General features: G+C 55.7%; 1 protein-coding gene across 11 annotated transcripts in view; it reads right to left on the reverse strand.

Annotated features, from left to right (window-relative positions):
* hdac6 (histone deacetylase 6) overlaps nucleotides 1-19,517 on the reverse strand; it is a 70,926-nt gene that overhangs the window by 13,933 nt on the left and 37,476 nt on the right. For 4 of the 11 annotated variants that reach the window (XM_052009040.1, XM_052009038.1, XM_052009036.1 and 1 more), the window contains exons 23-31: nucleotides 18,201-18,350; nucleotides 13,143-13,317; nucleotides 10,485-10,562; nucleotides 10,130-10,198; nucleotides 9,857-9,925; nucleotides 8,918-8,995; nucleotides 5,459-5,530; nucleotides 3,444-3,518; nucleotides 38-100 (exon numbers count right to left, since the gene is read on the reverse strand). In XM_052009040.1, the coding sequence (XP_051865000.1) occupies nucleotides 38-100; nucleotides 3,444-3,518; nucleotides 5,459-5,530; nucleotides 8,918-8,995; nucleotides 9,857-9,925; nucleotides 10,130-10,198; nucleotides 10,485-10,562; nucleotides 13,143-13,317; nucleotides 18,201-18,350 (829 nt within the window). The remainder of the gene's footprint in view (nucleotides 1-37; nucleotides 101-3,443; nucleotides 3,519-5,458; nucleotides 5,531-8,917; nucleotides 8,996-9,856; nucleotides 9,926-10,129; nucleotides 10,199-10,484; nucleotides 10,563-13,142; nucleotides 13,318-18,200; nucleotides 18,351-19,517) is intronic. The other 7 variants (XM_052009039.1, XM_052009044.1, XM_052009043.1 and 4 more) reach the window with 7 other exon arrangements.

The raw sequence follows: 19,517 nt of genomic DNA on the forward strand, positions 1-19,517 counted from the left end.
GCACTGTCACGCGCAGAACTCCCGCTGACATACGCACGTTGGGGCCACAGCGAACCGCGCCTTGAACGCAAGGGTCGCCCTTCGGAGTCCAGGTTCAAGACTGTGAGGTGAAAATAGGGAATAAAAGAGAGCTGGGTGAGGGATAGAGCAAAGCCACAGCAGTCAGTAACAACAGCTCCACACATCCCGCTACGTCCGACATCTGTGGAGAGGGGAGCTCAACGCAAAAGCTGGGGTGGAGGGGGAGGGGGGAATGGCTCAGGAGCAACGAACGATCTGCTGGAGGAACTCAGCGGGTCGAGCAGCATCGGTGCGGGGAGAGGAACTGTCAATGTTTCGGGTCGAAACCCTGCAGCAGAGCTGATCCCAACCTCTGCCACTGTCTGTAGGTGAGTGTCTGAACGTGTGTCTGGGGGGGGGGGGGAGAGTGGGGGGGGAGAGAGAGAGTGTGAGGGAGAGGGGGAGAGAGAGTGAGAGAGAGAGGGAGTGTGAGAGAGAGAGGGTGAGAGCAAGAGGGTGAGAGCGAGTGTGAGAGCGAGTGTGAGAGCGAGTGTGAGAGCGAGTGAGAGAGCGAGTGAGAGAGCGAGTGAGAGAGCGAGTGAGAGAGCGAGTGAGAGAGCGAGTGTGAGAGCGAGTGAGAGAGCGAGTGAGAGAGCGAGTGTGAGAGCGAGTGAGAGAGCGAGTGTGAGAGCGAGTGAGAGAGCGAGTGTGAGAGCGAGTGTGAGAGCGAGAGAGTGCGCGCGTGTCTGTGTCAGTGTGCGTCAGCGTCCATCGAGTGTGCCTGAGTGCGTTTCAGTGTGTGTGTGTGCACGTGTGCATCTCTGTGTGTGCATGTGGAGTCTGCACCCTCTCCCTGTGAACCCCGTGGGTCTCCCTCCTGGAGCTCAGCTTCCCTCCCGGAGCTCAGCTTCCCTCCCACATCCCGATGGACGTGCGGGGGTGGGAGGGTGGATCAGATTAGCCGCTGCCAATTGCAGGCTTGACCCCAGCAGATTGTCTGCCGCCCCAGGTGCCTTTCGATTACGCCCGCGGAACTGTGCACTGCACCGGCCGCCTCAGGTACGGAAGGGCGGTGGTCGAACCCCCTCAGCCAGGCTCCCTCTTCAGCGCCCCTCCCACAGGGCGCTGCTCCCCCCCCCACGGCCCACACGCTCGTTTTAAGTAGCGGATCTCCCCCTGTCGCGAAGCTTCAGTTGTTAATCACGCTAATTCAGCCTCCGCAAAGCCAGAGGGTGACGTTAGTACTTAAGCAAAGAAATCCGCTGGGTACAGACACTGGAAACCTGAAATAAAAAGCAGAAAACACCACAGACTCTTGGCCAAGCAGAGAAAGGGTTCACGTTTCAGTGCAAGGAGAGGCAGCTGCAGAGGGGTGAAGGCAAGGTGGCGGTGGGGAGAGACCGCTCTTGGAGCGATCCTGTGGTCAAGCTGGCGGACAGGGCAAGAAGGGACGCCAAAGCCGTGAAACGCGGGTCCCAGCCGACGCAGAGACCTGAAACTGAACGGAGAAAGCACAAAGCGGCGCTCGGTCGGGGGCTGCGGAGAGAGGGTATCAGAATGGTGGTTTTGGGGGGGGGGGGGGAGTGGGGAGGACGTAGAAGGAAACGAGTTAGTTTCCTGGGTTGGGGAGTACAGGGAAGTACCACCAGTGGGCGAGACCAAATGACTCAATGCGGAAACGACCGCTGTACGTTCGAGTTTCTTGCGGTGACGTGGGGGGGAGTGGGGGGGGGGGAGGTGGGAGGCTATTCAGCACCCCCCCCCCCCCCACCTGTAAGTACCGGTTCAGGGCACACCCACCAACCCCATCCTTGCGATTCCTTGGTCTCCCTCACGTAACCGTGAACCTCCCCCCCAGACCCCCCCTCCACCAAGATTCCAGCATCCTTCTCAACCACACACACTGGGGGGGGGGGGGAATTAACCCACCCACACCGCATGATCGTTGGGACGTGGTGGGGGGGACCCGCGGGGTCACAGGGAGAACGTGCAGACACACACACACACACACACAATGGCGGAGGTCGGGATCGAACCCAGGTCTCCGGAGCCAAGAGACGGCGGCTCTACCCGCTGCGCCGTTCTTTCTGAATGCCGGCTGAGCAATTCACCACAGCTAACCGCGGACGCAGCAATGCAGAGTGCTTGCATGGACCACAGGCAGTCGCCTTTGTTCATTCAAGACAAGGGCACAACAGTCAGCGCAGCAGGTACAGCTGCTGTCTCACGGAGAGGATCAAATGGGAACAGCAGAGGATTAGCACAGAGTCACATAGCTCATAGCCCACTGTGTTCATGGTGACCATCAAGCACCCACCACACCACAGGCCTGTTCGCCAACACTGGCTCCGTCCCCCTCTCTCCCTCGGCCGTTCCAGTGGCCATCCAGATACTCCTTTGATGCTGTGAGAGTCTCTGCCTCCACCACCCCCTCAGGCAGTGCGTTCCAGATTCCAACCCCCTCCCTCTGGGGGGGAAAGCTCCGCCCCTCAGATCCCCTCTGCACCCCTCACCCTAAACCCACGCCCTCTGGGTTTAGACACCTCTGCCAAGGGGAGAAGTTCCCCCTCCCCACCCGATCTCTGCCCCCTCACCATTTTGTACACCTCCGTCAGCTCCCCCCTCAGCCTCCTCCGCCCCAGGGAGAACAGATCTAGCCTCTCCGCTCTCTCCCGGTAACCGGAACGCCCCATCCCGGGCACCGTCCTGGGGGATCTCCTCTGCACCCTCTCCAGTGCGCTCCTCTCCTGCCTATAGTGTGGTGACCAGAACTGGACACAGTTCTCCAGCTGTGGTCTGACCAATGGTTTATAAAGTTGGACCAGAACCTCCCTGCTCTTATATTCTGTGTCCCGGCTGATGAAGGCAAGTGTCCCGTACGCCTTCTCACCACCTTATCCACCTGTGCTGCTTCTTCAGGGAACCTTGGACTTGTACACCGAGGTCCCTCTGTCCCTCAACACTCCCCACCATTCATGGTGTGTGTCCTACCCTCGTACACCGAGGTCCCCCTGTCCCTCAACACTCCCCACCATTCACAGTGTGTGTCCCACCCTCGTACACCGAGGTCCCTCTGTCCCTCCACACTCCCCACCATCCAGCTGCGCACCATCTTCACCACATTACCTTCCTGTGCTGACTCCTTCCGCCCCCCCATTTCTATCCTCTCTCCAGCCACTCAGCTGAGAACCACCACCCCCCCACAAGCCTCCTAAGTTCCGAGGAGTCCAACCCCACCAAATCCTAGGCAACGTCCCGGGGGTCTTCCCAGCCCCGCCCCCGCGAAGGCGCACCCTTCCTGCACCGAGGGTGCTCTGTGGTTGGCGGGCCCTGTGCTGTGACTCTATGACGGGCATCGAGGGTTTGGGGGGTGGGGGGGGGGGGTGGGTGCGGTGAGAGAGGAGAGGGTGGGGAGCGGGTTGGTGGTGCTGGGTCATACATACGATGTGAAGGAGGCTGCACTTGAGGCCACAGGGAGACTCGCCTTTTTGGCAGACTGTCGGACCCCCAATCGGGCTCTGCGGATGAGGAGAACGATGGCGTCAGCCCGGGGTATGGGGTCCAGCCTCTCGGGGGCTGTGCTGCTCCCACTCCACGCCTCAACGATTCCCAAAGGGTTAAAACAGACACGGAACACACAGGAACAGGCCCTTCAGCCCACCATGTTGTGCTGAACTAATTAAACGCCATACTGAACTAATCCCTTCTGCCTGCACATGGTCCATCTCCCTCCGTTCCCTGCAAGTCCATCTGAGAGCCTCTTGAACCCCTCCATCGTATCTGCCTCCACCCCCACCGCTCTCTGTGTAAAAAAAACGCCCCGCACATCTCCTTTGAACTTTCCCCCCTCTCACCTTAAATGCACACCCTCTGGTGTTAGACATTTCGACCCTGGGGAGAAAGATTCTGACTGTCTGCTCTATCCCTGCCTCTTCCGCCGCTCTGGAGAAAACAACCCAAGTTTGTCCGACCTCTCCCTGTAGCTCGTGCTCTCTAATCCAGGCAGCATCCTGGTGAACCTCTCCCGCACCCTCTCCAAAGCCCCCACACCTTTCCTGTAACGGGGCGACCAGAACTGAGTGCGGTACTCCAGATGCGGCCTGACTGGAGTTTTATAAAGCTGCAACGTGACTCCCCGACTCTCGAACACAACGCCTCGACTAAGAAAGGCAAGCGTGCCGTACGCGGGAGTGCAGCAAGACGCAAGGTACATTCTTGTGTCCCTCTTCCCTCAAGTGCTCCCTTCACACTACCGGCCGACTCTGGGGGGGCAGTTAACGAAGGGGAGACGGAGCAGGGAGGCGAGAGGGGGAATGGGGGGGGCGCTGGTCAGAGACTTGGTGAGTCGGATGGGTTCCCGTGCCGTGGGGAAGGGGGAGGCGCACGTTGGGAACACGGTGCAGATGGCGAGCGACGGGATGGTTGCGTTGGACAGCACTCGGTGGTGTGCGCACACAGTCCTGGTTGCCATGCTACGCAACGACGTGGGGTGACTCCAGAGGAGGCATGTTCGACAGTTCCGAGGGGCAGAGGGAGGGGTTAGAGGAAGCTTCCCTGCCAGGAGGGGAGGGGAGCAGTGCCGAGGCAGAAGAGACGAAGGGATAGCGGAGCACGGCACAAGTGGAGAAGCAGGTAGAGCGCCTCCCTCTCAACTCTGGAAACACGGGTTCGATCCCAACCTCCGCCAGGGATTCCCCTGGTGCTCCAGTCGCCTCCCACGTCCCAAGGGTGGGTTAACTGGCTGCGGCAAAATCCCGATCAGAAAGGGCAGCACTTCAAACCAGGGTACATCGCCTTGGCAAACGCCCCTCCTGCGGCACGGCGCTCCCTCCCCGTCGCCCCTCCCGCAGTGCAGCGCTCCCTCCCCGCGGCCTTTATCATGGCGCTCCCTCCCCCCTGTTGCCTCCCCGAGGCGCTCCCTCCCCGCCGGCCCCCACGTGGCACTCCCTCCCCGCCAGCCCTCCCACAGCACGGTGCTCGCTCCCCGCTGTTCCTCCTGCGGCACACCACTCACTCCCCGCCGTCCGTCCCGTGGCGCGGCGCTCTCCCCCGATCACCCCTCCCGCGGCACTCCATCACTAGGAGTGCATCAGACCTGAAGCTCGAACCCAATACTTTCAGGCGCACAGCAGGAACGGCGAGACTCAGCGTATCAGAGGTGACGACTGCCGTCCTGGGTACAGGCTCACACGGACTGACTTGTCCACCGTTCTGTCCTGGGACAGTCTGCCCCAGTGGATCTTAGTCCCAACTAACGGCATGGATTTGATGGAGGTCTTTATATCCCTGTTCAAAATCCCTGTCTTTTTCTCGAACGGACACCTGTTTCCCTGTGGCACCTCTGCAGTGGCAGGGTGTCATTTCAGCGTGACGTTTACATGGGTGGTTCCCATTCTAACTGGGCGCTCACAGTGGAAAGAAAGTGTAGGTGTTTTAACCCCGCGCTGCACGTGCCTACCTTGGGTGAGAGTCGATTGCTGTGTTTCTGTCGACTGCTTTCTGCTCTGAGAGGACCCAGCCACGGACTCCACTGTGGGGAGAGAAGGAGGTAGGTCAGTAATGCAGCCGGAAACTCGGAATGTTTTCTCTGGGGTATCGGAGGGTGTGTCAAAGTCGTGCGTCACGGTCTGGTATGGCAATTTGAGTGCCCAAGGAACGTAAGAAACTGCATTGAGTGGAGAACTGAGAGAGCTGAGTGACATGGTGTCATGACAACAACCTTTCCCTCAATGTCAGCAAACCAAAAGAGCTGGTCATTGACTTCAGGAAAGGGGGTGGTGCACATGCACCTGTCTACATCAATGGTGCTGAGGTCGAGAGGGTTGAGAGCTTCACGTTCCTGGGAGTGAACATCACCAACAGCCTGTCCTGGTCCAACCACGTAGATGCTACAGCCCAGAAAGCTCACCAGCGCCTCTACTCCCTCAGGAGGATAAAGAAGTTCGGCACGTCCCCATCAACCCTCACCAATTTATACAGATGCACCGTAGAAAACATCCGATCCGGATGCATCACGGCTCGGGACGGCAACTGCTCTGCCTGGGACCGCAAGAAACCGCAGAGTTACGGACACAGCCCAGCGTGTCACGGGAACCAGCCTCCCCTCCGTGGACTCTGTCTACACTTCCCGCTGCCTCGGGAAAGCAGCCGACGTAATCAGAGACCCCCACCCACCCCGGGACATTCTTTCTTCTCCCCCCCTCCCATCGGGCAGGAGATACAAAAGCCTGAAAGCACGTACCACCAGGCTCACGGACAGATTCTATCCCGCTGGTGTAAGACTATTGACGGTCCCCTAGCACAGTAAGATGGACTCAACCACACAATCCACCTCATCGTGGCCCTTGCACCTTATCATCTGCCTGCACTGCACTTTCTCTGTAACTGTAACACTTTAATCTGCATTCTGTTATTGTTTTACCTTGTACTACCTCAATGCACCATGTCATGCATTGATCTGTATGAACAGTATACAAGTTTTTCACTGGACCTCGGTACATGTAACAATAATAAACCAATTTACCAGTACATCACGGGGAACATCCCTCCCCACCATCGGGAGTATCTACAGGAGGCAGTGCTTCAGAAGGCAACGTCCATCATTGAAGATGCCCATCACCCGGTTCATACCATCTTCTCGCAGCTCCCGCTGGGCAGGAGGTACAGAAGCCTGAAGTCCCCACACCACCAGGTTCAGGAACAGCGACTTCCCTTCAACCATTGGGTTCTTGAACCGACCGGCACAACCCTAATCACTGCCTCAGTACAGCAACACTGGGACTGCTTTGCACTACAATAGACTTTTTTTTGTCCTAATTGTGTTCTTTCTTGTAAAAATTGTGTACAATTCTTGTGAATGCTGCTTACATGATGCTCTGTGCCTGTGATGCTGCTGCATGTAAGATTTTCATTGCACCTGTGCACACATGTATCTAAATGCCTTTTGAATGTGGTTAATATACCTTCCTCTGGCAGCTTGTTCCATATACCCACCACCCTCTGGGTGAAAAAGTTGTCCCTCAGGTCCCCTTTAAATCTCTTTCCCCTCTCACCTTAAACCTGTGTCCTCTAGTTCATGATTTCCCCAGCCCTGGGGGGAAAAGACTGTGCACATTCACCCTATCGATGCCCCTCATGATTTTATACACCTCTGTAAGGTCACCCCTCAGTCTTCTATGTTCCAATGAATAAAGCCCTACCCTGCACAAACTCTCGCTATAACCCAGACCTTGAGTCCCGGCCACATCCTTCTAAAGCTTCCCTGCACTCTTTTCCATTTAATGACCTCTGTCCTATAACAGGGAGACCAAAACTGTACACAGTACTCCAGGTGCGGCCTTGTACAACTGCAACCTGATGTCCCAGCTCCTGTACTCAGTGCCCTGACCGATGAAGGTCAGTCCGCAAACATCCGCAAACTTGCTAACCATGCCTTGAACATTCACGTCCAAATCAATAGTGGGAAGGGTGAGCAGCTTCAAGTTCCTGGGCGTCAACATCTCGGAGGATCTATCCTGGGCCCAACACATTGATGCAATCACGAAGAAGGCACGCCAGCAGCTCTACATCGTTAAAGAGTTTGAGGAGATTTGGTACGTCACTAGAGACTCTTGCAGATTGCTACAGATGTACAGCAGAGAGCGTTCTGACTGGTTGTATCACCGCCTGGTAAGGAGGCTCCAACGCACAGGATCGCGAGAGGCTGCAGAGGGTTGTAGACTCAGCCAGCTCCATCACGGGCACAACCCTCCCTGCCATCGAGGACATCTTCGAGAGGCGGTGCCTCAAGAAGGCGGCATCCTTCTCTGAGGACCCTCACCACCCGGGACATGCCCTCTTCTCGTTACTACCCTCGGGGAGGAGGTACAGGAGCCTGAAGACCCACGCTTAACGATTCAGGAACAGCTTCTTCCCCTCCACCATCAGATTCCTGAACGGTCCGTGAACCCATGAATACAACTTTAGATTCTACTTTTGCACTATTTTTGTAACATAGTAATTTTTATGTCTTGCACTGTACTGCTGCCGCGAAACAACACATTTCATGACATACGTCAGTGATAATGAACCTGATTCTGAAATCGTTTATACAAATTATATCAAGGACCCAGCACCAACCCCATCTACAACCCTACCCTCATCTACCCTCTTGGTTATCTCCTTGAAGAGATTTATCAGGTGGATAAATAGGGTGGATAGGGTAGTTAACAAAGCTTATGGGATGTTAGCTTTCATAAGTCGTGGGATCAAGATTAAGAGCTGCAAGGTAATGATGCAGCTCTACAAAACTCTGGTTAGACCACACTTGGAGTACTGTGTCCGGTTCTGGTCGCCTCATTATAGGAAGGATGTGGAGGTGTTGGAAAGGGTGCAGAGGAGATTTACCAGGATGCTGCCTGCTTTAGAGAGTGTGCATTATGAGGAGAGACTGAGGGAGCTAGGGCTTTACTCTTTGCAGAGGAGGAGGATGAGAGGAGACATGATAGGGGTGTACAAAATATTAAGAGGAATAGATAGAGTGGACAGCCAGCACCTCTTTCCCAGGGCACCAATGCTCAATACAAGAGGGCATGGCTTTAAAGTAATGGGTGGGAGGTTCAAGGGAGATATCAGAGGGAGGTTTTTCACCCAGAGAGTGGTTGGGGCATGGAACGCACTGCCTGGAGTGGTGGTGGAGGAGGTACATTGGTCAAGTTCAAGAGATTGCTAGATAAGCATATGGAGGAATTTGAAATAGAGGGATATGTGGGAGGAAGGGGTTAGATAGTCTTAGGTGAGGTTTAAAGGTCGGCACAACATTGTGGGCCGAAGGGCCTGTAGTGTGCTGTACTGTTCTATGGTTCTATGAGTACTGTTATAATAATTCAACCACATAGTTCAAGGCCAGATGTAATTCAGTGCTGGATGATATACATACCCCGAGAAACAGAATCTGGTGACGTGTCTGTTGGTACTTGGTGACCTGAGGTGTCCCCTCGAACCGTTGAGAGCGTAACTACGGAGTGAGAGACACACAGGGTAAGGCGGCAGAGAGGGGAAGAGAAGCTGCACGTTACGGGAATGATTCACGTTTGCTCTCCACAGCCAATTTACAAGATGGTCCCTGCTGGAACAGGGGAGGGGTACCTTTAAGTTGTGGTGTTAGCTATGAGTTCGGGGAAAGTCAGGGCACTGCTACAGATGGGTGATGGGCTTGTTGATTATAACAAGACAGTGGGTCTGGTATTCTATCGGTAGGGCGTATATCTTGACGGAGATATCCAGGAGGTTCAGTCACACCCATGGGTGGCACAGAGGGAATAGCAGGTCCCGGGAACACAGGGCCCCGGTGGGTTTAAAGGGAGCGGGACACAGGGCTCCGGTAGGTTTAAAGGGATCGGGAGATGGGGCTCTGCTGGGTGTAAAGGGAGTGGGAAATGGGGCACCAGTGGGGTAAAAGGGAGCGGGAGACGGGGTCCTGGTGGGTTTAAAGGGAGTGAGAAATGGGGTTCCCGGTGGGTTTAAAGGGAGACGGGGCCCCGGTGGGTTTAAAGGGAGCCATTTAAACAGTGGCTGGCTTGACACGGAAGGACTCTGCTGCTGTCTGGCTAACCCCAAACTGATCCTCTCCTGACTGAAGAATGACCAGATGGCTCGGCTGTAGAGACCACAATAAAGGTAATCACTAGATGTTCCTTGCAATATTCATTACAAACTACCACACATTAAAGCTTTCTCCAAGCATGGGAAACGGGGACCTGGTGGGTTTAAAGGGAGCGGGAGATGGGGTCCCGATGGGCGGGATCCCCGTGGGTTTAAAGGGAGCGATGTGTACACTGACTGGTCTGACACAGAAGGACTCTACTGATATACACACCCTGGGAGCTGTTGTCTGGCTGACCCCAAACTGATCCTCTCCTGACTGAAGAATAACTGGATGGCTTGGCTGTAGAGACCACAATAAAGGTAATCACTAGATGTTCCTTGCAATATTCATTACAAACTACCACACATTAAAGCTTTCTCCAAGCATGGGAAACGGGGACCCAGTGGGCTTAAAGAGAGCGGGAGACGGGGTCCCGGTGGGTTTAAAGGGAGCGATGTGTACACTGACTGGTTTGACACAGAAGGACTCTGCTGATATACACACCCTGGGAGCTGTTGTCTGGCTGACCCCAAAATGATCCTCTCCTGGCTGAAGAATAACTGGGTGACTCTGCTGCAAGAGATGGGGGGAAAAAAATCACAAGATATTCCTTGCAATACTTGTTATAAAACACCGTCTGTTAAAGCTTTCCCCAAGCATGGGAGACGAGGCCCCGGTGGGTTTAAAGGGAGTGGGAGACGGGGTCCCGGTGGTTCTAAAGGGAGCGGGAGACGGGGTCCCGGTGGGTCTAAAGGGAGTGGGAGACGGGGCCCCGGTGGGTGTAAAGGGAACAAGAGAAAGGGACATGCTAGGAACCGGAAGGTGGATTGTTGGGAGTTTGACCGGAGGGCGGACGTACCCTGGGAAAGCTGCTGCTGCCCCCATACAGAAGCTCTTCGGGTCATCGAGGCCTGGTTCTGAGGTTCCAGGTCAGGAACTGGGATCAGAAAACAACAGACAGGTCAGCGACGCACACGGACCACACTCCTGGCAGCCAAATCCGCGCGCAGCAAGATCCCACAGAGTGGAACGGCGTGTGACCCACTCGCGGAGCAAGACCAATACTGGGGCCTTCTCCATCACTTGGGGGGGCACGGCGGGGGCTGTGGGATCTTCCCCTTCCATGAGACTCCAGGGGGAGAGAGAGGGAGGGAGGAGAGGGAGGGAGGAGAGGGAGGGAGGAGAGGGAGGGAGGAGAGGGAGGGAGGAGAGGGAGGGAGGGAGGAGAGGGAGGGAGGAGAGGGAGGGAGGAGAGGGAGGGAGGAGAGGGAGGGAGGAGAGGGAGGGAGGAGAGGGAGGGAGGAGAGGGAGGGAGGGAGAGGGAGGGAGGGAGAGGGAGGGAGGAGGGGGGCGAGAGGGGGGAGAAGGAGAGAAGAGAGAGAGAGAAAGAAAGAGGGGGTGAGAAAGAGAATTGAATAACAGAGAGATCTCGGTGTACAAGTCCAAGGTCCCCGGCTGATGAAGGCAAGTGTCCCGTACGCTTTCTCACCACCTTACCCACCTGCGCTGCCTCCTTCAGTACTCCCTAAGGCCCTACCATTCATGGTGTGTGTCCTACCCTTATACACAGAGGTCCCTCTGTCCCTCAACACTCCCCACCATTCACGGTGTGTGTCCTACCCTTGTACACCGAGGTCTCTCTGTTCCTCCACACTCCCCACCACTCACAGTGTGTGTCCTACATTGATTAGCCCTCCCAAAGTGCATCACCTCACACCCATCGAGATTAAACTCCATCCGACATCGCCCTGCCCCACTCTACCAGCCGGTCAATGTCACCCTGAAGCCAATGACAACCCACCACACCGTCAACCCCACCACCAGTGACCAACCATACGCCCGACATTGCTCTACAGGTCATTAACGTATACAACGGGCAGTAAAGGTCCCAGCACCGATCTCTGGCGAACACCACTGGTCACAGGCGTCCAATTGTAAAAACAACCCCCCACTCCAACTACCAAACCAATTTTGGATCCAATTTGCTGGTTTGTCTTGGATTCCATAGACTCCAACCTTTTGGATCAGTTTCCAATGGGGAACCTTATCGATGGGCTCAATGACGTCCACGTGGGGGCTTTGGAGAGGGTGCGGGAGAGGTTCACCGGGAGGCTGCCTGGATTAGAGGCCAGGAGCTATAAGGAGAATTTGGACAAACTGGTGTTGTTTTCTCCAGAGCGGCGGAGGCTGAGGGGAGACCTGATGGAGGTTTAGAAAATTCTCAGAGGCGTAGACAGTCCCAAGGATAGAAGTGGCAAATACTAGAGGGCATGAGTCTGAGGTGAGGGGGGCGCGGGGGTGGGGGAAGTTTAAAGGAGATGCGTGGGGCAATTCTTTCACACAGAGAGCCGTGGGTGCCTGGATTGTGCTGCCAGGGGTGGGGGTGGAGGCAGATACGATAGAGGGGTTTAAAAGGCTTTTAGATTAGATTCAGTAAGGCAGTTGACATTGTCCCCCATGGGAGGCTGATGCAGGGGATCTACGGTGACTTGGATTCAGAATTACTTGCCCATGGAAGACAGAGGGGGGTGGCAGAGGGGTGTCATTTTGACCCGTGGTGTTCCGCAGGGATCGATGCTGGGGCCCTTGCTGTTTGTGACGTGCACAAGTAGATGAAAATGTGAACGGCTGGGTTGGTAAGTCCGCAGATGACACACAGATTGGTGAAGCTGTGGACAGTGCAGAGGGCTGTCAGAAGATCTAGCAGGATATAGATGTACAGATCTGGGCAGACAAGTGGCAGATGGAGTTTAATCCGAGCACGTGTGAGGTGTTGAGCTTTGGGAGGTCAAATGTAAGGAGAAAGTCTGCAGTTAATGGCAGGACCATCAACAGCACTGATGTACAGAGGGATCTTGGGGTCCAAGTCCACAGCTCCCTGAAAGTGGCCGCACACAAGTAGACAGGGCGGAGAAGAAGGCGTACGGCACGCCTGCCTTCATCGGTCCGGGCGTCGAGTCAGGAAGTCATGCTGCAAGCTGGATTAAACTTTGGTTCGGCCGCACTTGAGGTGCGCAGTTCTGGTCGCCCCGTTGCAGGAAGGGTGTGGGGGCTTCGGAGAGGGTGCAGAAGAGGTTCACCAGGATGCTGCCTGGATTAAGAGGGCATAAGCTACAAGGAGAAGCTGGACAGACTTGGGGTTGCTTTCTCTGGAGCAGCGGAGGCTGGAGGGAGACCTGATAGGGGTTCATAAAATTATGAGAGGCAGAGATAGACAGAGACTTTTCCTCAGGGTAGAAATGTCAAATACTAGAGGACGTTCATTTAAAGTGCGAGGGGGAAAGTTCAAAGGAGATGTGCGGGGCAAGTTTTATTTACACAGGGAGCGGTGGGTCCCTGGCATGTGCCAGGGGTGGGGGCGGAGGCAGATACGACGGGACAGGAGGTGGAAAGGATTAGTTTAGTGTGACATCATGGTCAGCACAGACAGGGTGCGACGAAGGGCCCGTCGCTTGGCTCTGGTCCCCTGAACGGAAGCCAGACCGACTCAATCCCTCTCCCTACGTCACGTGCTTACTCAGCAGTCGGAGGCAGGACCAGTAATTCCGCTGAGCCGCAATCACATTGCCGATGGTCTCCAGGGCGCTGGGGAGGGGCACGGCCAGCGGCTCGAGGTAGGGCGGGGTGTCACCCAGCAAGGTCCGCGTGCACATGGACATGGACTCGGAGATCGAGGTCAGGTTGTAGCCTCCCTGCAGTGGGGGGGGAGAGAGAGACAGGGTGAAAGGGGTGTCACAGAACCGAGGGTGCGTCCCACCGTCATCAAACCAGGGCCAGGAACGCAGCCTGACCACGGCGATGTTGGTTGTGCAGCGGAGAACGCCACAGGGGAGATGATAGACGACTGGGCTACAAAACATCTGGGCCAGGGGAAACTCTCGTCCTGACCACAGCCAACATCCACACCCAATCCCAGACAACGAACACACTCCCCGGGGACCCCCTGTCAGTACTGACACACTCCCCGGGCACCCCCTGTGAATAACGACACACTACCCGGGACTCCCTGTATATACTGATACACTCCCTGGGGACCCCCTGTGAATACAGACACACACCCTGGGGACCCTGTCAATACCAACACACTCCCTGGGGACCCCCTGTATATACCGACACACTCCCTGGGGACCCCCTGTACATACCAACACACTCCCCGGGACCCCCTGTAAATACCGACACACTCCTGGGGACCACCTGTATATACTGACGTACTCCCCAGGGACCCTCTGTTAATACCAAGACACATCCCGGGACCCCCTGTAAATACTGACACACTCACCGGGGACCCCCTACAAATACCAACAACCTTCCCAGGATACCCTGTATATAGTGACGCACTCCCCAGCGACCCCATGTAAATACCGACTCTCCCCGGGACCCCTATGAATACGGACACACACTCCGGGGATTCCCTCTAATTACAGGCACAATCTTCGAGAACCCCCTGTGAATACCGACACGATCCCTGGGGACCCCCTGTTAAAAACCAACACTCTCCCCGAGACTCCCTGCAAATATTGACATACTCCCCGTGTCCCCTCGTAAATACCGTCACACACTCCGGGGTACTCCTGTATATACAAACGTACCACCCGGAGACCCCCTGTAATTACTGACACACTCCCTGGGACCCCGTTAAATAACAACACGATCCCCAGGAACACCTGTAACTACTGACACACTTCACGGGACCTCCTGTAAGTAATGACACACTCCCTGGGGACCCACAGTAATTACTGACATACACCCCGGGGATTCTCTGGGGACACCCTGTAAATACCAACACACTCCACAGGGACCCCTGTAATACTGACACACTCCCAGGGACCCCCTGTAAATACCAACTGTCGCCAGGACCCCCAGTAAATACTGACACACTCCTTGGGGACCCCTGTAAATACTGACACACTCCACGGGTCCCCCTGAAATACTGACACACTCCCCAGGACCCCCTGTATATACTGACATGCTCCCTGGGAACCCCTGTAATTACTGACACACTCCCTGGGAACCCCTGTAATTACTGACACACTTCACGAAACCCCCTGTAAGTACTGACACACTCCCCGGGGACCCCCTGTAATTACTGACATACACCCCAGTGTCCCCCTGTAAATACTGACATACTCCCTGGGGACCCCCTGTTAATACCGACACTCTCCCTGGGGACCCCTGCAAATACCGACACTCTCCCCGGGACCCCCTGTAAATACCGACACACACTCCCCGGGACGCCCTGTATATACTGACACATTCCCTCGAACCCCCTGTAATTACCTACACACTTCCTGGGGAACCTCGAAGATACTGACACACATCAGGGAACACCTGCAGATACTAACACACTCCCCGGAGACCCCTGTAGATACTGACACACTCCCGTGGACCCCCTGTATATACTAATGCACTTACCGGGGACCCCCTGTATATACTTACAATCTCCCCTGGGACCCCCTGCAGATACTGACACACTCCCCGGGGACACTTTGTAAATACTGACACCCTCCCAGGGACCCCTGTACATACTGACACACTCCACGGGTCCCCTTGTAAATACTGACACACTCCCTGTGATTTACTGACACTCTCCCTGGGACTCCCCGTAAATACTGACACACTCCCCCCTGGAGCCCCTGTAAATACCATCACACACTCTGGAGACCTCCTGTATAATACTGAAACACTCCCCGGGGACCCCCTGTTATTAATGACACACGCCCCGGGACCCCCTGTGAATACCGTCACACGCTCCGGGGACCCCCTGCTCGGTGACACCCTGTAAATATTGACACAATCCTCGGGGACACCCTGTATTTACCGTCACTCTTCCTGGAACCCCCTATAAATACCGTTCACACTCCCCGGGGCCCCCTGTAGATACCAACATACTCCCTGGGGCCCCCTGTAAATACTGTCACACTCCCCGGGGAACCCCTGTAATTACTGACACACGGCCCATCACCCCTGTAAATACTGACACACTCCCCGGGATCCCTTGTTAATACTGACACACTCTCGCAGGACCCCCTGTAAATACCGACACACTCCCCCGGACCACCCTGTAATAACAACACCATGCCTGGGGACCCTCTGTAAATAATGACACACTCCCTGGGACCCCCTTTAAATACTGACACACTCTTCCAAGACCCCCTGTTAATACTGACACACTCCCCAGGACCCCCCTGTAAATACTGACGCACTCCCCAGGGACCCGCTGTAAATATCGACACACTCCCCAGAACACGCTGTAAATACTGACACACTCAACGGGTCACCCTGTAAACATTGACACAGTCCCCGGGAACCCTGTGTAAATAACAACACCCTCCCTGGGACCCCCTATAAGTACTGTCACACTCCCTGGGACCCCCTGTAAGTACCGACACACTCTGGGGACCCCATGTAAATACAGGCACACTCTCCGGGGTACCCCTGTAAATACAAACGCATTTTCCCGGGACTCCCTGTAAATATTGACAAACTCCCCCGGGACCCCCTGTTGATACCAAAACCTCCCTGGAACCCCCTGTTAATACCAACACACTCTCCGGGGACCCACTGTGTATACTGACACACTCCCTGGGGACCCCCTGTATTAACCGACACACTCCCCTGGGACACCCTGTAAATATTGTCACACTCCCCGGGAAACCCCTGTAATTACTGAAACACTCCCCAGGGACCTCCTGTAAATACTGAAACACTCTTCGAGAACCCCCTGTTAAATACTGACGCGCCCTGGGGATCTCCTGTAGCTACTGACACACTCCACGGAGATCCCCTGTAAATACCGACACACTCCCAGGAACCCCCTGTTAATACCGATACACACCTCGGGATCCCCTGCAGATACTGACACACTCCCCAGGACCCCCTGTAAAAACTGACACACTCCCCAGAGACACCCTGTAATTACAGGCACACTCCCCGAGAACCCTGTGTAAATATCGACACTCCATGGGGACCCGCTGTACATACCGTCACACTCCCTAGGACCCCCTGTAAATACTGCACACTCCTCGGGGACCCCCTGTAATACTGACACACTGCCCTGGGATCCCCTGTACTGACACACTCCCCGGGAAGCCCTGTATATACCGACACTCTCCCCAGGCACCCACTGTAAATACCATCACTCACTCCGGGGACCCCCTGTAAATATCGGCACACACTCCGGGGCCCTCTGTAAGTACCGACCCTCTCGGCGAGACACCCCGGTAATACCGACACACACACCGGGACCCCGCTAATCACAACACAATCCTTGGAGACACCCTGTAACTTGTAACACACTCGCCGGGGACCCCCTCTAATATACTGACACACTCCCCCAGGACCCCCTGCAGATACTGACACACTCACCGTGGACCCACTATAATTACTGACATACATCCCAGGGTCCCTCTGTAAATACTGATATACTCCCTGGGGACCTGCTGTAAATACCAACACACTCCCCAGGGTCCCCCGTAATACTGACACACTCCCTGGGATCCCCTGTATATACTGACACACTTCCCGGGGTCCCTCTGTAAATACTGATATACTACCTGGTGACCCCCTGTAAATACCGACAAAATCCTCGGGGTCCCCGTAATACTGACACACTTACCGGGACCCCGTGTAGATACTGACACACTCCCTGCCGACCCCTGTAAATACTGACACACTCCCCGGGCACACCCTGCAGATACTGACACACTCCCCGGGACCCACTGTAAATACTGACACACAACGGGGAACCTCTGCAGATACTGACACACTCTCCGGGGAGCCCCTGTAAATACTGACAAACTCACCGGGACCCCCTGCAGATACTGACACACTCCATGAGGACACCCTGTGAATACCGACACATTCCTTGGGGACTCCCTGTACAAACTAACACACTCCCTGGGGACCCCCTGTAATTGACTGACACTCTCCCTGGGACTCCCTGTAATTACTGACACACTCCCCCCGGACCCCCTGTAAATACCATCACACACTCCGGGGACCCCCTTTAAATACTGATACGCTCCCCGGGCACCCCCTGTATATAACGACAAACTCCCCCAGGATCCCTGAACCCCTGTAAATACTGACACTCTTCCTGGAACCCCCTGTAAGTACCATTCACACTCCCCGGGGACCCCCTATAACTACCTTCACACTCCCTGGGGCCCCCTGTAAATACTGTCACACTCTCCGGGGAACACCTGTAATTACTGAAACACTCCCCGGGGACCCCTGTAAATACTGAAACACTCTCCGGGGACTCCCTGTAAATACTGACACACTCCTCGAGGATCCCCTGCAAACGCCGACACACTCCCTGGGACCCTCTGTTAATACCGATACATACCTTGGGATCTCCTGTAGATACCGACACACTCCACGGGACCCCCTGTAAATACTGATGTGCTCCCCGGGAACCCCTGTAAATACCGACACACTCCGCAGGACCCCCTGTAATTGCTAAACTCCCTGGGACCCTCCTGTTAATACGGATATCCTGAGTCCTCAGCAAACCCCCGACTTTGACCCCACAAACCACCACCTCACCGTGGTTCATGGAGAGCCCTCTCCTCACCTCCAGCACCATCACCACTCTCCCGCCAGCCAGTGACTGCAGCATGTGGGTCATGTGGGCGTAGCACTCCGGGGTCACCTGACACCCACCCAATGGGTCCCCGCGGGCTGCGTCGAATCCGGCCGAGATCAGCACCAGCTCTGGCTGAAACTGGGGGGGGGGTGGGGAGCGGGAAGAGTGGGCCGGGGGGATAGGAGAAGGGATGGGGAGGTGGGAGAGGAGGCGGGAGAGCGGAAGGGGTGGAGGGGAGGGGAGGCGGGAGGGATGGGGTAGAGGGGAAGGGAGGCGGGGGAGCGGGGAGGGGAGGAGCGGGAGGGGAGGTGGGGGAAGAGGGGGGAGATAGATATTGTCACATTGCTTTCACTACTGCATCAGTGGCACCCCCCTCCCCACCACCACAGTGGCCGCGCCGTCTACAGGACGCCCCGTGGTCCCTCGCCCAGGACTGCTCTGGTGACACCTCCCAAACCCACCCCCTCTCCCACCGATGGCCAGGTCTGAGTTCCAGAACTCACACAGCAGAGACCTGGGTTCAATCCGTGCGTGCGTGTGTGTACACGAACGTGTGGAGTCTGCACCCTCTCCGTGACCCTGTGGGTTTCCCCCGGGTGCTCCGATTCCCACCAACGTCCTGACAAACGTGCAGGGTCGGTGGGTTCCTGTGTGTGTGGGTGAGGGCTCGGATCTGGGGGGGGCGTGGGTTGGGAAGAACAGATTACAGATTGTCCCTCGGCCTCTGACACTCCAGAAAAAAGAACCTAACTTCTCTTTATAAACTCATGCTCTCTAATCCAGGCAGCATCCTGATGAACCTCTCTTGCACCCTCTCCAAAGCCCCCGTACCCTTCCTGTAATGGGGGCGACCAGAACTGCACACAGTACTCCAAGTGCGGCCTGACCAAAGTTCGATACGGCTGCAATTTGACTTCCCAACTTGGGCCGAAGGGCCTGTCTCCATGCTGTCTCACGCCGAAAAACCCGCTCTCACAGAACTTACGTGGATAAAAGGAACAGGAAGCTTTTCTTTCCCCCACAAATCGCGTTTCTTGACACGTGCCCAGATGACACGACATTTTGGGAATACATTTAAGGTGACGGAGGGGAAAGGCGATCTGTGGGGCAAGTTTTTTTACACAGAGAGCGGTATGTGCCTGGAATGTGCTGCCAGGAGTGGGGGTGGAGGCAGAAGCGATAGAGGGGTTTAAGAGGCTTGTAGACAGGCACATGTATGTTCAGGGACTGGAGGGAGGTGGACATTGTGTAGGCAGAAGGGATTTAGTTTAATTTGGCATCGTGTTCAGAACAGATATGTTGGGC

This window comes from Pristis pectinata, chromosome 43 (assembly GCF_009764475.1).
Source record: "Pristis pectinata isolate sPriPec2 chromosome 43, sPriPec2.1.pri, whole genome shotgun sequence".
NCBI lineage: Eukaryota > Metazoa > Chordata > Chondrichthyes > Rhinopristiformes > Pristidae > Pristis > Pristis pectinata.